General features: G+C 38.5%; 1 protein-coding gene across 9 annotated transcripts in view; it reads left to right on the plus strand.

Moving 5' to 3' along the window:
- ALS2 (alsin Rho guanine nucleotide exchange factor ALS2) overlaps positions 1 to 13,730 on the plus strand; it is a 42,054-nt gene extending 28,324 nt beyond the window's left edge. For 5 of the 9 annotated variants that reach the window (XM_075093775.1, XM_075093780.1, XM_075093777.1 and 2 more), the window contains 13 exons: positions 1,523 to 1,634; positions 1,939 to 2,016; positions 2,129 to 2,262; positions 4,439 to 4,627; positions 4,897 to 5,014; positions 5,584 to 5,741; positions 6,469 to 6,591; positions 7,565 to 7,741; positions 8,143 to 8,188; positions 9,831 to 9,892; positions 10,518 to 10,667; positions 10,968 to 11,064; positions 12,427 to 13,730. In XM_075093775.1, coding sequence (XP_074949876.1) covers positions 1,523 to 1,634; positions 1,939 to 2,016; positions 2,129 to 2,262; positions 4,439 to 4,627; positions 4,897 to 5,014; positions 5,584 to 5,741; positions 6,469 to 6,591; positions 7,565 to 7,741; positions 8,143 to 8,188; positions 9,831 to 9,892; positions 10,518 to 10,667; positions 10,968 to 11,064; positions 12,427 to 12,465 — 1,483 coding nt within the window. In that variant the 3' untranslated portion in view covers positions 12,466 to 13,730. The remainder of the gene's footprint in view (positions 1 to 1,522; positions 1,635 to 1,938; positions 2,017 to 2,128; positions 2,263 to 4,438; positions 4,628 to 4,896; positions 5,015 to 5,583; positions 5,742 to 6,468; positions 6,592 to 7,564; positions 7,742 to 8,142; positions 8,189 to 9,830; positions 9,893 to 10,517; positions 10,668 to 10,967; positions 11,065 to 12,426) is intronic. The other 4 variants (XM_075093779.1, XM_075093782.1, XR_012660679.1 and 1 more) reach the window with 3 other exon arrangements.
- The last annotated feature ends 1,976 nt before the right edge of the window (positions 13,731 to 15,706 follow it).

The raw sequence follows: 15,706 nt of genomic DNA on the forward strand, positions 1-15,706 counted from the left end.
TCCACATACTTCATTTAGTCATTTATTTACCTAGGACAAACCAAAGAGATGGCAGCTTTCCTCATAGATCCTCTCATCTCCAGAATTTGTAGATGCAGTGGCAGTTCATAGTGGGGGAGGAGTGTGGCATTTGCTTTCTATTCCAGAGTTACTCAAATATGAGTGAGCTGCCCTCATGGGAATTTTCTTTCTGGTCTCAAGGAAGGATATGCACATAAGTTTGTGGCCTGAGGATTCATTTCCTTCACTTATTCTTCAGCCCAGACAAATAAGGAATAGCTGCAGACACTCTTTATGACTCGCTGTCATTATTGTAAACCAGTCATTTAAGCAAGTGCAACTTCTGCTCTGTTGTGTTTCCATCCTGGGAGCTGAGTGTGCTTCCTCTGTCTCTTCAAGAAGCCTTCACCTAACAGAGGCCCCTGTAGCCAGCACAATGAATCAGACCAGTGTCCTGCTAGGTTGTGGGTCCAGTCAGCTGGAAGATACCCCTGAATTTAGATTAATGGCTGGGCTTGCCCTCTTTACTATGGCTATAATTTTTCCTGGCTACTAGAAGGAAAATGCTCTGTAATAATCAGAGTGGTATTAAATCAATCATTAGTTTCCCTCTAAAAGCAAATAAAGTCTGTGACAAGTTAATTTTTTTATTACTTATGGTGAAAACATGTTCTTTTTCAGAACAACTGGAAAAATGGATTGTTTCAAAATATTTGGGACTTGTGCTTAGTTTCAAATGCTCTAGCCTGATTTACAAAAAAGTATTTTAAATAGTAGTCTGAAAGCAGCTGATGTTTACTTGTGAGCAATCTTTAATTGTCTAATAATTTTTTTTATGGCATGACCTTTGTTAGGCTATTATCTAGAAGCTTTCTACAATGTGATCTGCTCCACGCAGTTTTTGCTTTTTGCGCTCCAAAATGTCATGTGTTGACTTTGTAGGTGTCCCTCCTATCCCCCAAGTAGAACAGCTTGGTTTGTTTCATTTATTATCCTCCCAATTAGTCATGTGAGTTTAGGTAAAGAAATCAAAAGCTTTGGCAAAAAAAGATGCCCAAAATAAGCTGCTTGCATCTTTTCTAAATAACTTAAATACATCAGGTAGGTGGCTGATTAAACTGAAGATCCCCTTCCATGTGCAGCTTAAATCTTACATAAAGCTGATCCAGATGAGCTAACAAGTTCCCCTGTTTCTTATGTGCTGTAGCTACTGCTCAGGTTCCTTTGGGTAAGAATTGGGTTTAACTGGGCTTCAGCATAGTTTCAGATCATCAGGAACAGTTTGCTTGGATGGGGCCAATTTATAATGTGAATTGTGAAAGGAAGTTCATTATAGTTTATTTTTATCAAAAAGAGTTTTTATTTCCATGAAGCTAGTGAAACTAGATTGCCACACCCGAAGCAAGTGCTGTATGACTCTTTTCTAATGGTTTCTGTAATGGTCGAATATCACGGTAAAAGCCAAAGAAAGGATATAAATGTACTACTTTGACTGTACTCTTTCCACTTCATTTTTCTTCAGAGGAGAAAAGTATATGGGAATGTGGCAAGATGATCTTTGCCAAGGCAATGGTGTTGTGGTCACTCAGTTTGGACTGTATTATGAAGGAGCCTTCAGCACCAACAAAATGATGGTGAGTTCAACACTGGACTCTGTGCTATAGTGACTTTTCCTCTGTGTGGTACCTTTCTGGGGGAGATGAGTGTATCTTAGGCTGTATAAACCTTCTATTTTTCTAGCCATCTAATGTCCTGGCTTTTTAAACTGTCTTTATAATCCCTGCTCTGCCTCACCTAGGACTACTTCAGAAACTGCTTTTAAAAAAAAAAAAAATATTTGCTAAGAATTAGTAACGGGCTTTTCAGTGTATCTTTAGATCTGCGGTCTGGCCTTCTGTTATAATTACTGCTTTGTGTTCTCTATGATTTTCTTTATAGGGGACTGGAATCCTGCTTTCTGAGGATGATACAGTCTATGAAGGGGAATTTTCAGATAACTGGACTCTGAGTGGAAAGGTTGGTACCACAGTTGTCACTTGTAAACTGCTACCAACAACAACAAAGTCTTTCCTTGTAATTTAGTTCCCAATGGATTTCAGTTACTTTTTTAAAATTATCTTCTCTCAAGGGAACGCTGACCTTGCCAAATGGAGATTATATTGAAGGTCTCTTCAGTGGAGAATGGGGATCTGGGATAAAAATTACAGGAACCTACTTCAAACCTAGCTTGTATGAGAATGAGAAGGACAAGCCTAAAGCATTGTGAGTGTTAAATAAGAAATAATTTCTCACATGGTTCAGTAATACTTCGGAACATAACTATTGTCTTTTCAAAGGCCAGTTAGAAATATATTTTTCCAAGGAAACAGTGAGATTTTGAAGATATTTTTCCTTTTGCATTCCTTTTCCCTCCTGCTTAGAAAATAAAATAAAAATCTTTATAGCTCTTCTTGCTATAATTGCTACTTGAATACACAAGTAACAGCATGAAATTACAGGAGAGCTGACACGCTACTACTGTCCTGTAGCAGTCTCATTTTTTTTTATTTGTATCTGAACTGACTGTTAGATTGGAGGTCACAGCTGCTGATTACTTTTGAGGTACTGAGGAAGCCTAAGTTATACTTGAGTGATTAAGTCAATCACAGACCTCTCTGCTTCATGCCAATTATTCTGTGGTAAATTAATTCATTTAACGTCTCATTTAATAATGTCAGTGGGGGTACGTTTGGACAGAAATAGCTAGTTACCACACCTCTTCCAAGCAATGCATAAGAAAATAGTAGAACAATCTAGGTTGGACTAGATGATCCCTGAGGTCCCTCCTAACCTGAGATTCTCTGATTCTGTGAATCTGCTGAATTGCAGAAGAGAGCATTTTAACACCTTTGCGAAGATAATTTTGAAAAGTATCCATATAGCCCTATTTATAGCAGATGCATTAGGTCAGTTTGCTTAACGATCTCAAGGGGAAAGAAACGCATGTGTTAAGTCATAACTGAGGTACCTTTGAGTAGAAGAAACGTACTTAAAATTTGAAGAGTAGTTGGTGAAATCTCAGTGTTTGGTAGCACTGTATACTGGCTTACAATAGTAACTGTTGTACAGGATTCAATATCTTTGAAGCATACTCTCAAATTTCAGATGAATATGGGAAACACAACTCTAATGTTTTTACCTAGATTACTTCTCAGTATGCTTCCTGAAGCATTCACTGGTAATTTCTTTTGACAGTGCTGACACCTACAACAGGATGCAAAGTTAAGCAGGCTTCCCTGCTGAACTGAACACTTGCAACCCTAGCAGCTGTCTGCTTTTTACCCCAGTAGGGAGTCTATGAATAAATGTATGTACATATTTGTGAAGATTGCTTGTGAAGTAAGGGTTTCAGCCACCCTTTTCAGGTTCTTTTGAAGTTGAAAATCTTCTAGTGTAATTTGTGAAAAGGCTTAGAGCCTACTTCTTCTGCTTTGTGAAACTGGAAGCATGGGGAAATATCAGTGTTGCTAGTTCTCATCTCTGACGTGGTGGGAAAATAATAATGAAAGGTCTGACAATTTCTGACACTTGGATTAAAACAAGATAGAACTGTTAACCCTGACAACATTTATTTGCTTTATGAAAGCTTTTCAAAGCCCTAAATTTCATTATATGTCTGAGATATCTATGTACATATATATAGGGAGAACAATGGTTCTTGGTTTCCCTTTGGCTATAGAGGATCCCTCAGCATTGGCTGTCAGTGAAAAGATGCCTGAGCTGGTTTTACTCTCTACCAGCACATCCGTAACATGTCATGCAATGTCATACGTAGATACTATTTCAGGGGCAGAAGCCATATATCCATTCGCTGTATTTATCTGTGAGGCTGTGCTATTTGTACATTCCAGGATAGTGAAATATTTCGGACATTTTTGTACTATGTCTTTGCTACATGAATGTGTCCTGAGCCTTCTGAATGAATATCAACGGTGAAGATAAGCCCAGTTAAGTGGAGGACATCATGTTTTCTTCAAAACCAACCCAGTCCTTTTTGTGTTTAAACTAACCATTTCCTGGAGGACTATAAGAAAGAGTAAGACTGACTTGTCTAATATAGTAAGGTTCATAGTTGCTACCACATGTACGTATTAGGAAAATTTTCATCTTGTAACATTATAATATGTAACATGGATTAATGTTATGTTAGTTAGCAAGGGAAAAAATATTTAAGGACAAATATAACTTTTACAAAGTTCTTTTTAAAGGCTGTTGAAAGTCAATACATTAATTTAAATAGCAGGTCCTAGGTTTATTCTTAGTGATAGACTTGGTTTACAGTAAAGACTGTTAAGTATATCAGCTTTTGGTAAAATAGTATGAGATATTAGATTGACATTAGCTATAGGTAGTTTTCATAGCTGAACGTGTTGTTTCACGGCTGTTTGATTTTTAACAGACTAACTGGTCCTGTTATTAGGCGGAAACTTGGCACCCTGGCAGTGCCTCCTGATGAGAAATGGAAGGCAGTATTTGAAGAATGCTGGAACCAGCTTGGTTGTGAGAGCCCGGGACAGGGGGACAGGTGGAAGGCTTGGGACAACATTGCGGTGGCCCTGACCACCAACCGACGGCAGCACAAGGACAGGTTGGTTCCTAGAGAATATAGGTGGCAAGATGAAGAAAGTGTTGAGAAAGAACCTGGAATCACACTCCACTCTAGACTAGAAACTCTTAACTGTAAAATTTTAGCTAAAACAGCAAATTCTAAACAAAATCAGAACTCTTAATCCTCTGGAGTATAAACCCTTTTGGGGACATGCTGATGTTTAGAATTAGTTCAGTTGTTAGCTTCAGGGGGTTTTCCCTGCTGTATGTCTAATCTGTACAACGTCTTTGTACTTTTTATAACTGCAGCCCAGAATTGTTGAGCCGCTCACATACTCAGACACTGGAAAGTTTGGAGTTCATTCCACAACACGTTGGTGCCTTCACCCTGGAAAAATATGAAAATATAAAAAAATATTTGATAAAGGTATTGTGACTCTCAAATGCTCACATAGCTTGTTGGTAAGGCATGATGTCAAGCTCACTTTGTAATAGCTTTTCTTAATTCCTTTCATATTTGCACTCTTGTAATCCATGTTGTATTCATGCATGTTTGCTCATACCTTCCTGATTTATTGAATTAAAATCCACAACAAAGACTAAAATCATTATAAACCTAATGGATACTGCCTTAAAGTTAGTTCCTGCTCAGTTACTGTTTTAATTCTTATACACTGGATTCCAGCAAAGCATCTTGAAGTACTTGCTAATTATTGCATGTTAATTTTAATAGTACTGGACAGATGACTTGTCCAAATAGTAACACAAGTTCTTGTACTGTCTTGACTCTTCTATGAGCTGTGTTCAGCTAATACATGAATGTTATAATCCAAAGGGCAATTTGTTAAATATAGCTCACTTTTTGATGTATTCGGGATACATTTTTTTCAAAGCCTGTTGTTGGATCTCTGACCCATCTCTTTAATTCCTTTTTTTTTTTTTTTTTTCATCTGGCATTGACCTGTCTGACTGGCCAATTAATATCTTTCACCTCAGGCTTGTGATACTCCTCTCCATCCCTTGGGCAAGCTGGTGGAAACACTAGTAGCTGTCTACAGAATGACCTATGTTGGAGTAGGAGCTAACCGACGATTATTGCAGGAGGCTGTGAGAGAGATAAAGTCCTACCTCAAACGCCTCTTCCAATTGGTTAGGTAATGAGACTCTAATTTTCAAGACAAACTACTGCTGAATTAATTAAAGATGTCTCATATACCAAAACTGTCCAGTGTTTATGAGGTCCAAGTGTGCCAGTATCTTTACTCTGTTTTGGAGGTTGCTTATGTTTCCCTAACCTTTTTAAGGAGTCTCAGATATTCTGTCAAAATAGAAAAATTAAAATCTGCACCACAGCATATTACATCCTACATTGTACTTTAAAATATGACTGTAGGAAGCTCATCTTGAGTGTGGATTTCCAATTTAGCATTTCTGGACATTCATACTGTGAAAAGACAGTGTTCAAAGGGTATAGAATAATAGTGAGGATGGAGACTTGCAGTGTATTCCACTGAAGTTTTTTTCCAACATGGATGAGCAATGTTCTTATGAAGTGTTTCCTTAGATTCTTGAGAGCAATTACAGTTTTAATTGGGTCCTGCCAATCTGAAAGGAGAAATACTCCAAATCATTAACTGTTAGAAGCCTTGTCTGGAGGGAATGATGTCAAGGTAGGAAAGGTATCTTTGGCATTGGAGGGGTTGGCCTTCAAAGTCTTTTTCCCAGTAGATAGTACTGTATGTCATTTAGCTGTGCTGTCTTAGTCCACCATGTATTACTTCAGCTGGCTTTTCTTTCTCCTCCAATCTTGCCTTCTAATGCTGTGATTTGTAGAAGCTTCATGAAATGAAATCATACGTTATGATGTGTATTGCCATTTAGGTTCTTGTTTCCTGATCTTCCGGAAGAGGGCAGCACAATTCCATTTCTGGCAACAGAGACAAAGGGAAGGCGATCATTTTGCAGTGGGAAATCTGACTCCAGATCAGAATCTCCTGAGCCAGGGTACATAAAGGGGGGGGGGGAAAAACCAAACCCAACTTATTTCTGTTCACAGTTTTTTCTTGGGTGGGGGAAGAAAGATAAGCACATGTTTAAATGGTGGACTTGAGCAGATTTATTTTTTTCCTTTGGTTCTGATGACAGATTCTGATAAGCAGACTTTCATGCGATGGTTGCAATAGGCATTTCATCCCTGTCCCATGCAATGATTCTTTACTTAAGGCCAAACTTGCTTTTGTCTGTTGTGGGTAAGCAAGTTCAGGCCTGGGACTGGGCTTCAGAAAACTTTGGAATATGAGTGCTGTGGGTAATGCAGGTCCAGTTCACATATCCTGCATCGCAAATAGCCAGTCACACAGAGCTCACCCTTGAGTCCATCATTCTCGTGTCCACAACAAGGAAGTTGTGGTCACAACAAGGAAACAAGGAAGATACACCAGTAGCAAAAGGCTCTAGTGACCAGTGCAGATGGTATTAGTAGGTGCTTTGAGTTCAGCTTTGCCTGTTAGGATTACAGCTTGATGCATAGCAACTGCTGACTCTTGAAGCCTGGAGTGAGTGTGTGGAGCTAGGCTAAAACCCATTAAGTTACCTGACCTGTCTTCCAGCTTGTGCTTTGATGGTAAGGTTCAGCTGTCAGCTCAGAGTGGGGCTAAACAGTTAGCATGAAGATACAGGTAAAACTTGAACTATAATATAGTACAGTATTCAGCTTTTACATTATACAAGGAAGAAAGCCTGTTTAAAACACACAAACCACAACAAACCTGCACTGTAACCACTGCACCTGCCCCAAACCCACCTGTATGTGGACTGTAAAGGAAAATTACTCCTAAGTATTTCTTAGCACAGATACAATTTGATGGATTTGTACTTATTTTACTATTCTTATCCCTCACAGAATAGACTCATACTAAATGAAAGGTTTGTTCCAATGACTTGTTTTTCAAACCACACCCCTTTTTTTTTTAAATAGCTATGTGGTAACAAGTTTTGGCTTGCTGCTCCCTGTATTACTGCCACGACTCTATCCTCCTCTATTTATGTTGTATGCCTTGGACAATGAGCGTGAGGAAGATATTTACTGGGAATGTGTTTTACGTCTAAACAAGCAAACTGACATGGCTCTTCTAAGTTTTCTTGGAGTGCAAGTGTGAGTATGCTTCAACAATAAAACAGAACTTAGAAGATGATTATGGCATGTAATGAGATAAAGCAACTAAAAAAACCCTATTGTCTAAAGTGCTTTTCCTTGATTAAAATGCATCTGAACATATATTCAAGCTAGTTAGTGTGGTTGAGAGAGTGAATCGAAACTTCTCTCTTCCAAAAAGGGGGATTGGGGGAGAGCAGGAAAGAAAGATTTGCATCACTACAAAACCAGACTGAGGCATTTCAAATTAGGCTACTTTCCAACTATTTGTGCTAGGTGTAGTTGATCCTGTAGGAAGAGCTGTTTATCTCGTAAAAAAGAACATGATGACTTCATTTTCATAAGGTGAAAAATGCTTTAAGAGTATGCTCTCTCAATAGTCTATGTTGGGTGTCTTGCAGGAAATTTTGGCCAGGAACTGTGTCCATCCTTGGAGAGAGTAGAAAGGTATGTTGGGCCTTGACTTACAGTACGCTTTGCCCAGTGCTTCTTCCAAGAAGCTGAGATCATGAAAAAGTGGTCAAAGAACTTTTGAATAGGCTTTTTGCTTAAGAGATGCTGTGCTATCTTGTTCCCTTAAAATTTGTCTGTTAAGCTATGTTAGTGGTTTCTTACAGTAGCTGTCATTCCAGCTTCGTCACTTACTGTCTTACTCTGTAATGAATTCTAATTCAGGAAGACGTTTGCTTGGTCTCCAATTATGAAAGTGTGAGAATAAAAGTCTACCGAGGAAATTTTAAAGCTGCTTGATTAATAGAGTTACACCATTGTATGCTTTCTGATTAGTTTATATAGTTTTTATTTTCAAACATTATCTTGTTGAAAGTGGCTGAACACTGGTCTTAAATGGTAATAGTGTAGTACTCAATCTCTGCTCCAGTAACTGGTTTAATAATCATAACTTTGAACTATTTGAATGTTACAGTATGCTTTAAATCATGTCTGTTTATGAATCAGTATGCTTTTATTTGAAAGTTTCAGTTTCTTATAATCATTTAGACACTCCTGCCTTCAGATCACCACTTCCCTGTTTATAACTGGCTTGTGCAAAGTCTGTAATAATCGGAAGCATGGCTTTCACCATGATAACTGCTGCACACGGATGAGCTGATATTCCTTGATAGAGACACAGTGTGTTACAAGTTCGTCATAATAACCAAAGCTGCTGCGGAACCCCACCCCTGAGGCTATGGGTTCCCAGCAAGACAAGGCCCCTTTTTCCCAAATCATGAAGTTGAAGATTCACATGATTCACATGATGCAAGCCTCCACTCAGACTTCAAATGCTACCAAATCCAGCAATAACATGTTTCTGGAGTTACTTCATATCCTCCATATTTTTAGGTACTGGGCAAAATTCTTACTAGCTGTCTGAATCCTTCCTATGACTGGGGTTTTTGTTACAGAGTAGGGCCCCTCCACTGTCAAGTACTATGTGGCATGTGTCTTCTCTGAATTAGGCAGTGTAGAGTGCTCTCTGCAGCCTTATTTGCTGGGTCATTCCTTCAGTCAAACAGGATGTTTTTAGCCAAGACATCGTGTTTATCTGCTTCTCTCCTCTGTTTGGTTTCCTCACTTCTGTGAATTTCTCTGTCTTTTTGCATCCTTCCATTTTCTACCTGCTCCACTCAGAAAGACTTAGGCTCAGCTGCATATTAAGAGCTAACATTTATATTTGTTCTTTTCTGTTTGCTCCAAACCTGAGTCTCTGATTATTGACTACTATGACTCTTCTAGGTTTCAGCCGTTCTAGTCTTAGGTTCCCTCTCAGTTGTTAACTGCTAAGATTTAATGATTCTCAGTATTACTTGACTTGAAAGATATCCAAAACCATCACTGATTCTTGTAACATCCCAAGGAATTCCGTACAGGCTTTTCTGAATTTTAAATGAAACTCATACAAATTATAGGTAGGTGGATTTCCTGGGTGACCTTAGCATCCAGGCACAGTCGCCTTTCACTGTACTGGAAAACTGAAGGAAAAAAAAAAAGCCTCTTATGCCAGTGTTGCATGATACACTGCTTTTCTTCCACTGCTGAATAGTGGGGTTGTTAAACATGCATGATAAATCTTCTTATGCTTACACAGGTATCATCAAATACAAAAGATGCCTGCTTTGCCTCTGCAGTTGAATGTTTACAGCAAATCAGGTAATTCTCTGTAATTTGTCTTTTAGTGTTTTATTGTTCCTGCTATAGTACTATCTCCTTACTTGATTGCGTCCTTTTCCTGTCACCTTTTATTTGCTCACCTTTGTAAGAGAGGTCACCACAAAGTTTCAGAGTTCCTGCTAAAATGTTAGCAAATGCTCCCAAATGGGGAATGAAGTATAGCCTCATAAATGCGTCTGAGAGATGTGTCCGTGGGACACCATTTAGAATGAAAAGCTTGACAATGTCTAATCAAATATACATGTGAATTTCTAAACAGTTGTGGCAAAATGACCTGTGTATGGGGAGCTTTTCTGTGTCTGTTAGCTGACGTAAGGCATTCTGCTGTAAGAATATAAGTAGAAATTAAAAGAGGGATTAGAAAGGAATTATTCCCTCTTTACCACTATGTTAAAATAATTTAAAACTGTGAAGGCAGTCTCACTTGCAGTAGTTATAGCCCAGGGTGCTACACAGCCCGGGCAGCTGAGGCTGTTGTAGTGTGATTGATCTGGCTTACCTTCTTGGGCAGGGGGCCATGCTAGCTAGGAAATCATCTTCCTAATTTAGATGCAGATACGGAACTTCTTATTGTTACCCTGTGCTGCTCTTGCTCTCCAAACAGTACGACGTTTACCCCAGCTGACAAGTTGAAGGTGATCCAGCAGACTTTTGAAGAGATCTCTCAGAACGTACTTGAGAATCTTCAGGAAGATTTTCTGTGGTCCATGGATGACTTATTTCCTGTTTTTCTCTATGTGGTGCTACGAGCCAGGTAGGCACTAACAGTGGCATCAGCCATAAGCTGAGCGTAGGCAGTATGAGTACTTCTGCCTGTCTTAAACACTCCTGCTTCTCATTATAGGACTGCTTGCTAGCTTTTTGTAACTTAATAAATTTTCCATTTTGGCTGTTTGCTTTGGCCTGGAAAAATTCTGAACAGTTACCTGTGAAATGGCTGTGACCTCGGAATGAGGTTAGGGGAAAGCACGCTTTGTACACAAGACCGTGTACAAAAAGTAAAAACATTATAATGGTATCTTTTGTTCATCTATTCTCTTTGCCCCCGTGACAGGATAAGGAATTTGGGGTCTGAGGTGCACTTAATCGAAGACCTGATGGATCCTTATCTGCAGCATGGGGAGCAAGGCATCATGTTCACTACCTTGAAGGTATCAATATTATTCAGGGTTATTAAAAGCTTTCTTTGGAAATTACTCAGCTTTGAGCAGCGATGATCAGCTCAGGGCAGTTGTATGAACATTAGGCTGTAACTTCTTTGACATTTTTATTGACGTTTTTAGCTAGGATGAGCAAGGAAACTTAACCTGACAATTACAGGTACTTCTAATAAAATGTGCAAATGTACTTTATTCAAATGTAATATTGGTTGCTGTTGAGTGTTCTGAATGCTCACCTGTAGCTTGTCATTCCCCTGCAAATAACAATTTTTAATCAAAATTGGAATGAAGTGCTGCTTTGGAGATGAGCCATTCCAATAATGTTTAAGTGTAACATTATATCAAGATGTTTCTGGAATTCAATTTATTTTTCTTTTTGGGTGGGTGGGGGGGAGTCGTTTTACTGTATCACTCTTCACATTCTATTAGCATTTTTTTAAGTATGGAAAAAGGGAGAGAATCTGTTTTGATGAATATCGTATTGTACTCTAGGACCTCCGTAATGGAAATAGGTTGATTTGGTACCTCAAAATTGTTCAAACAAGTTGGTCTTGTGACAATTCAGCTGGACGGAGCTTTTTTATGGGGTTGTTTTGGAGGGAGGCTGTTAACCTGAAGCTTAAATAAAATTCTTAGGCTGAGTTGCTAGGTGAGCATGATGGTATTTTCTGTCTGTGTAGACTGGAAATAGTTGGGTGCAGAGGTTTTTTCATACCTGTTATTTTTATTGTGCTGCAAAACGGGAAGGTTTGAGTTGGTTAAAATTCATCACAGAATCTATGTAGTAGAAGCAGAATCTTATTTTCCGTGAGTGCAGGTGTTGTCCGAGACACTTATTGTAAGTTTCTGGTCATCGCTGACCCAATGCATATTTGAACCAGCATTAAGGAGTGAATAGCTATCAAGCAGCAGGTCAGGTTATTTATCCAGATGATAGAAACCTTTGCTTTTCAGTCTGAGTGCTTTTGAAATGCTTAATCTCTGCATTCCTGTTTTGTAAGAAAATTTTTTTGGGCCCTTCTGCCGAAGGGCAAAGACAGACTTGTGAGGAAAAAAAAGAAAGCACTTCATCTTGGCAAAGCCGGGAGCTGTAGAAGTATTCAGAGTCCCAAATCATTCTATCTTGCTTCATTAAGAGCTGGCATAATTTGTAACTTAGTCTTGTGTTGTTCGTTTTTGCTAGTTTACATATCAGAAGATTTTCTCATGTGTGTCACTGTATCATCACTGCTTGCAGAAAGCCTAGTCCTCTGTTTTCTTGGATGGGGGCGGGGGGGATCAATTTGTGTATGATGCTTTATCAGCTTGCTGAGAACTGGTATGTATGCTAAACTGAACTTTGTTTTAATTCAGGCATGTTACTACCAGATTCAACATGAAAAGCTTACATAGACCATCACTTACGACCTGGATCTGTGGTATAATCTGCTCAGTGGAGCTTCACTAGTACTCACCTTCTTCCCTGAAACGGCACTTAAAAATACTCTTACAGATCTGTTGTTACAGATGAAAATATTCCCTTGTTTCTTCTGAACTTTCAGTTTTAAGATGGGGAAAACTGCAGCCAGTTCACTTCACTGTGAAGTGATGATGAAGCTACAGATTGGTTTGTCAAGTACTTGCCAAGGAGAAATTATTTCCTATTCTAACAGAAAGATTATTTACTCCTTTTCCATTCACAATGCTGCAAAAGGCATGGCATCTACATAGAGTACATGTGAAAGTCTGGACTGCATGGCTTCTAAAGCAGTGGGTTTGTTTTTATTATTCCTGGTTTGTCAGCAGAGATGTTTAAAGAGAACTAATTGCACCACAGAACCATTCAGTCTTCCTGAATTAAATTATGTTTGTTTATTTAAAATATAAAAATATGTTAGTATTTATAATGGGTAACCTAAAGTATGTTTGGCTGTAAAGGTCCTGAGGCACCTGTGTTGAAACAAATTGCTGAATGCGGTATTAATGTGCTGTTGTGGAAATAATGACAGTGCTATGGACATCCCTGCTTATTAGAATTACAAATATAAAGGCATTCACAAATCTTTCTGTTTATGAAATAAATAAAAGGCACTGACCACTTCCAGTTTTGGCACTAAATTAAACACCGGAATCTGCAATGTTCAGGTTCATTACCCTGAGGTCTGAGGACAAACACTTTCTCTGGAAGCCCATGTGACAGAAGGGGATCGTGCTCTTGAACAAGCTGACAATGGATTAGGTTTGAGACTTCTGCTTCTTAACTTATGTGTCAGAGTGAAAAAAAGCTAATCTTGTTGCATTTTTGAACGCATAGAGAAAAACTAATTCCCCTGGGGGATTTTTTGTGTGTGTATGCGTGTGTGTGTGTTCTTCTGTGGTTTGTGGTTAACTTTATTTATGCCAATAACACTCATGGATAATTTGGGTATTGTAGGTGCTGTTCTTTACCATGGCTGACTCAAAAAAGGGGGAGGGAGGAATAGATTATAAATGTTATAATGGCTTTAAGTTATGTCAAACTACCATAGATAATGCTAATCATATTTTTGAAATGGTAATCATGACTTGTGTATTGGCACCTAAATGGGAAGAAACCATATGTCAAAATACTGTTTTGAACAGTGACTGTAATGTAGCAATTTTCATAATAAAGTAAAAAAAGATTGGTCTTTCTGAAATTATTTGTAGTTTTATCAGAGAAGACGAAAGAGTAACTATTGTTATGCTGCTTATACTCGCAACAGTCTGTAGAGATAGACTTCATGATTGCAAACAATTTTTTTGTTAGCTTAATCTTATTTTTAAACTCTACTGAATAATTTGAGGAGAGATAAGCAATAATATGATCAAAAGAGAAGCTAAAAAAAGTTAATTTGAGAAGGGGGGAAGATACACAACTAAGGGTGGAGAGTATAATGAAGTACAAAGCACAAAAGACTAAGTGTTCCAATTCCTGCCAGGTGTGGTCTTTGCAGTCACCTCTTAGAACTCAATGTACAAAATATATTCACCTGATACATCTTTGAAAGAATTGCTCTTTGAAAAGGAGCTATGCTGAACAGCTGAGTAAATCAATGGCAATAATTTTCACCTGCAAAGATCTGAATTCAGGATTTATTTCACCTTTTGTAGTAGTGTAATCATTAAAACCAGGTTTTATCCCACTCTGCCCTGTAACTCTTCAGAGTCAGTGTTGTCTTCAGTCATTGTCTTCAGACCTTTCTGAAGAAAGAAACAATTTTAATCTCCATCTTTGACATGCAAAAAGCTTTGTTTCATATAAACTTACTCCCACACTGATTCTGTGCCTTAAACTGAGAATGTAACTAGAGTTGGGAAGTTTTCCTGTAATCTTTCTGCCTTTCAAGGAGGAGGTGTATCTACCAAATATGGAGCATGTTCAAATGTTAACTTCATTCACTGTGAATCATGGAAAGTTGAGAACTGAAAAATCAAAGAATACATCTGCCTTTGCATGTATATATATGATTTTGTGTGTGTATACACAACCTCTTATAAAAAGTAGTAATATTGCATATGAATTTAGCTTGCTGATTAATGGAAGCAGGCAGCCTGGGCTGGGTTATTTGTGGTCTCTCTGATGCATAGCTCAGTTATTAGCTGAAGAGACTCCTCAGATTAAATGTGCTTCTGACACAGATTCTACTTTACAGCCTGTGCAGGCTGTGGTGCATTAGGAAATCACTACAGGCCAGCTTTGATTTGTGTATTTCTGTAGCTAACAAAGAAATGAGTTAACCTGCAGGATTTCTCTGCCTGAACTGCTTCATGGTAATTATTTTTTTTTCTCATCCCCCCCCCTTTTTTTTTTTGCTTAAATTGAAAGCCAGATATTTCTTGTACTGCAGCAGAAATCCTGTAACCAGCAACAGAAGATCCATGTTACAGTATTGCAGATTCTCACTGTAATTGGAGGCACAGTAGCTGAAGACAGCCCCTAACAGCTGAGCGCCCTATTGGCTGGGAAAGTTGATGAGAATAAGAAACTACTTAAGTGAGAGGCAACTTAAAGTAGGCTTTTTATGCAAGAAAAGGGTTAAGGGGATTTGTTCTCTTCTCCCTGGTAATGAGTAGTTCTGAGGTTAGGTTTCTGCGGATTAGGAAGGAGAGGATGTCCGTAGATTAGCTAGGGCAGCGAGGTTACTTGCTCTATTAACATCCAGCGAATACTCTTTCCCTCTCGAAATTCTGCATGAGCTGAATATGGTGTATTCTGCGGTGTTCGCAGGTAAGAAAATACGCACGGTACTGAAACTTTTGTACCGCACAGATGGGTTTCCCCCATGCAACTGTGAAATTAGTTTCTCCTTATAGCTGCAGCAAACCTAATTAGACTTGTGATACCTGTTTAATTCCCATTAACTAAATATTGGAGATACGTATGAATGGGGAGCAGGAGCTCGAAAGAGAATTTTTTCCTCATAATCTTCACAAAGTAGTCTGACCTGAATGCCAGGTGCTAAAAGTTATTGGCTTGTTTTGCTGAAAGTAGGTTCACTTCCTAACTGTACTTGTTGTTGGAAACAGGTAGTCTCCTAAATTGCTCTGGTATGGTGAGATAAGGAAGAGGAAAGATATGGGACTGTAAAATATTTTCTTTGAACTACCTAGCCATGTACTTCTAAGTTGATTC

Source organism: Phalacrocorax aristotelis, chromosome 5, assembly GCF_949628215.1.
Source record: "Phalacrocorax aristotelis chromosome 5, bGulAri2.1, whole genome shotgun sequence".
Taxonomy (NCBI): domain Eukaryota; kingdom Metazoa; phylum Chordata; class Aves; order Suliformes; family Phalacrocoracidae; genus Phalacrocorax; species Phalacrocorax aristotelis.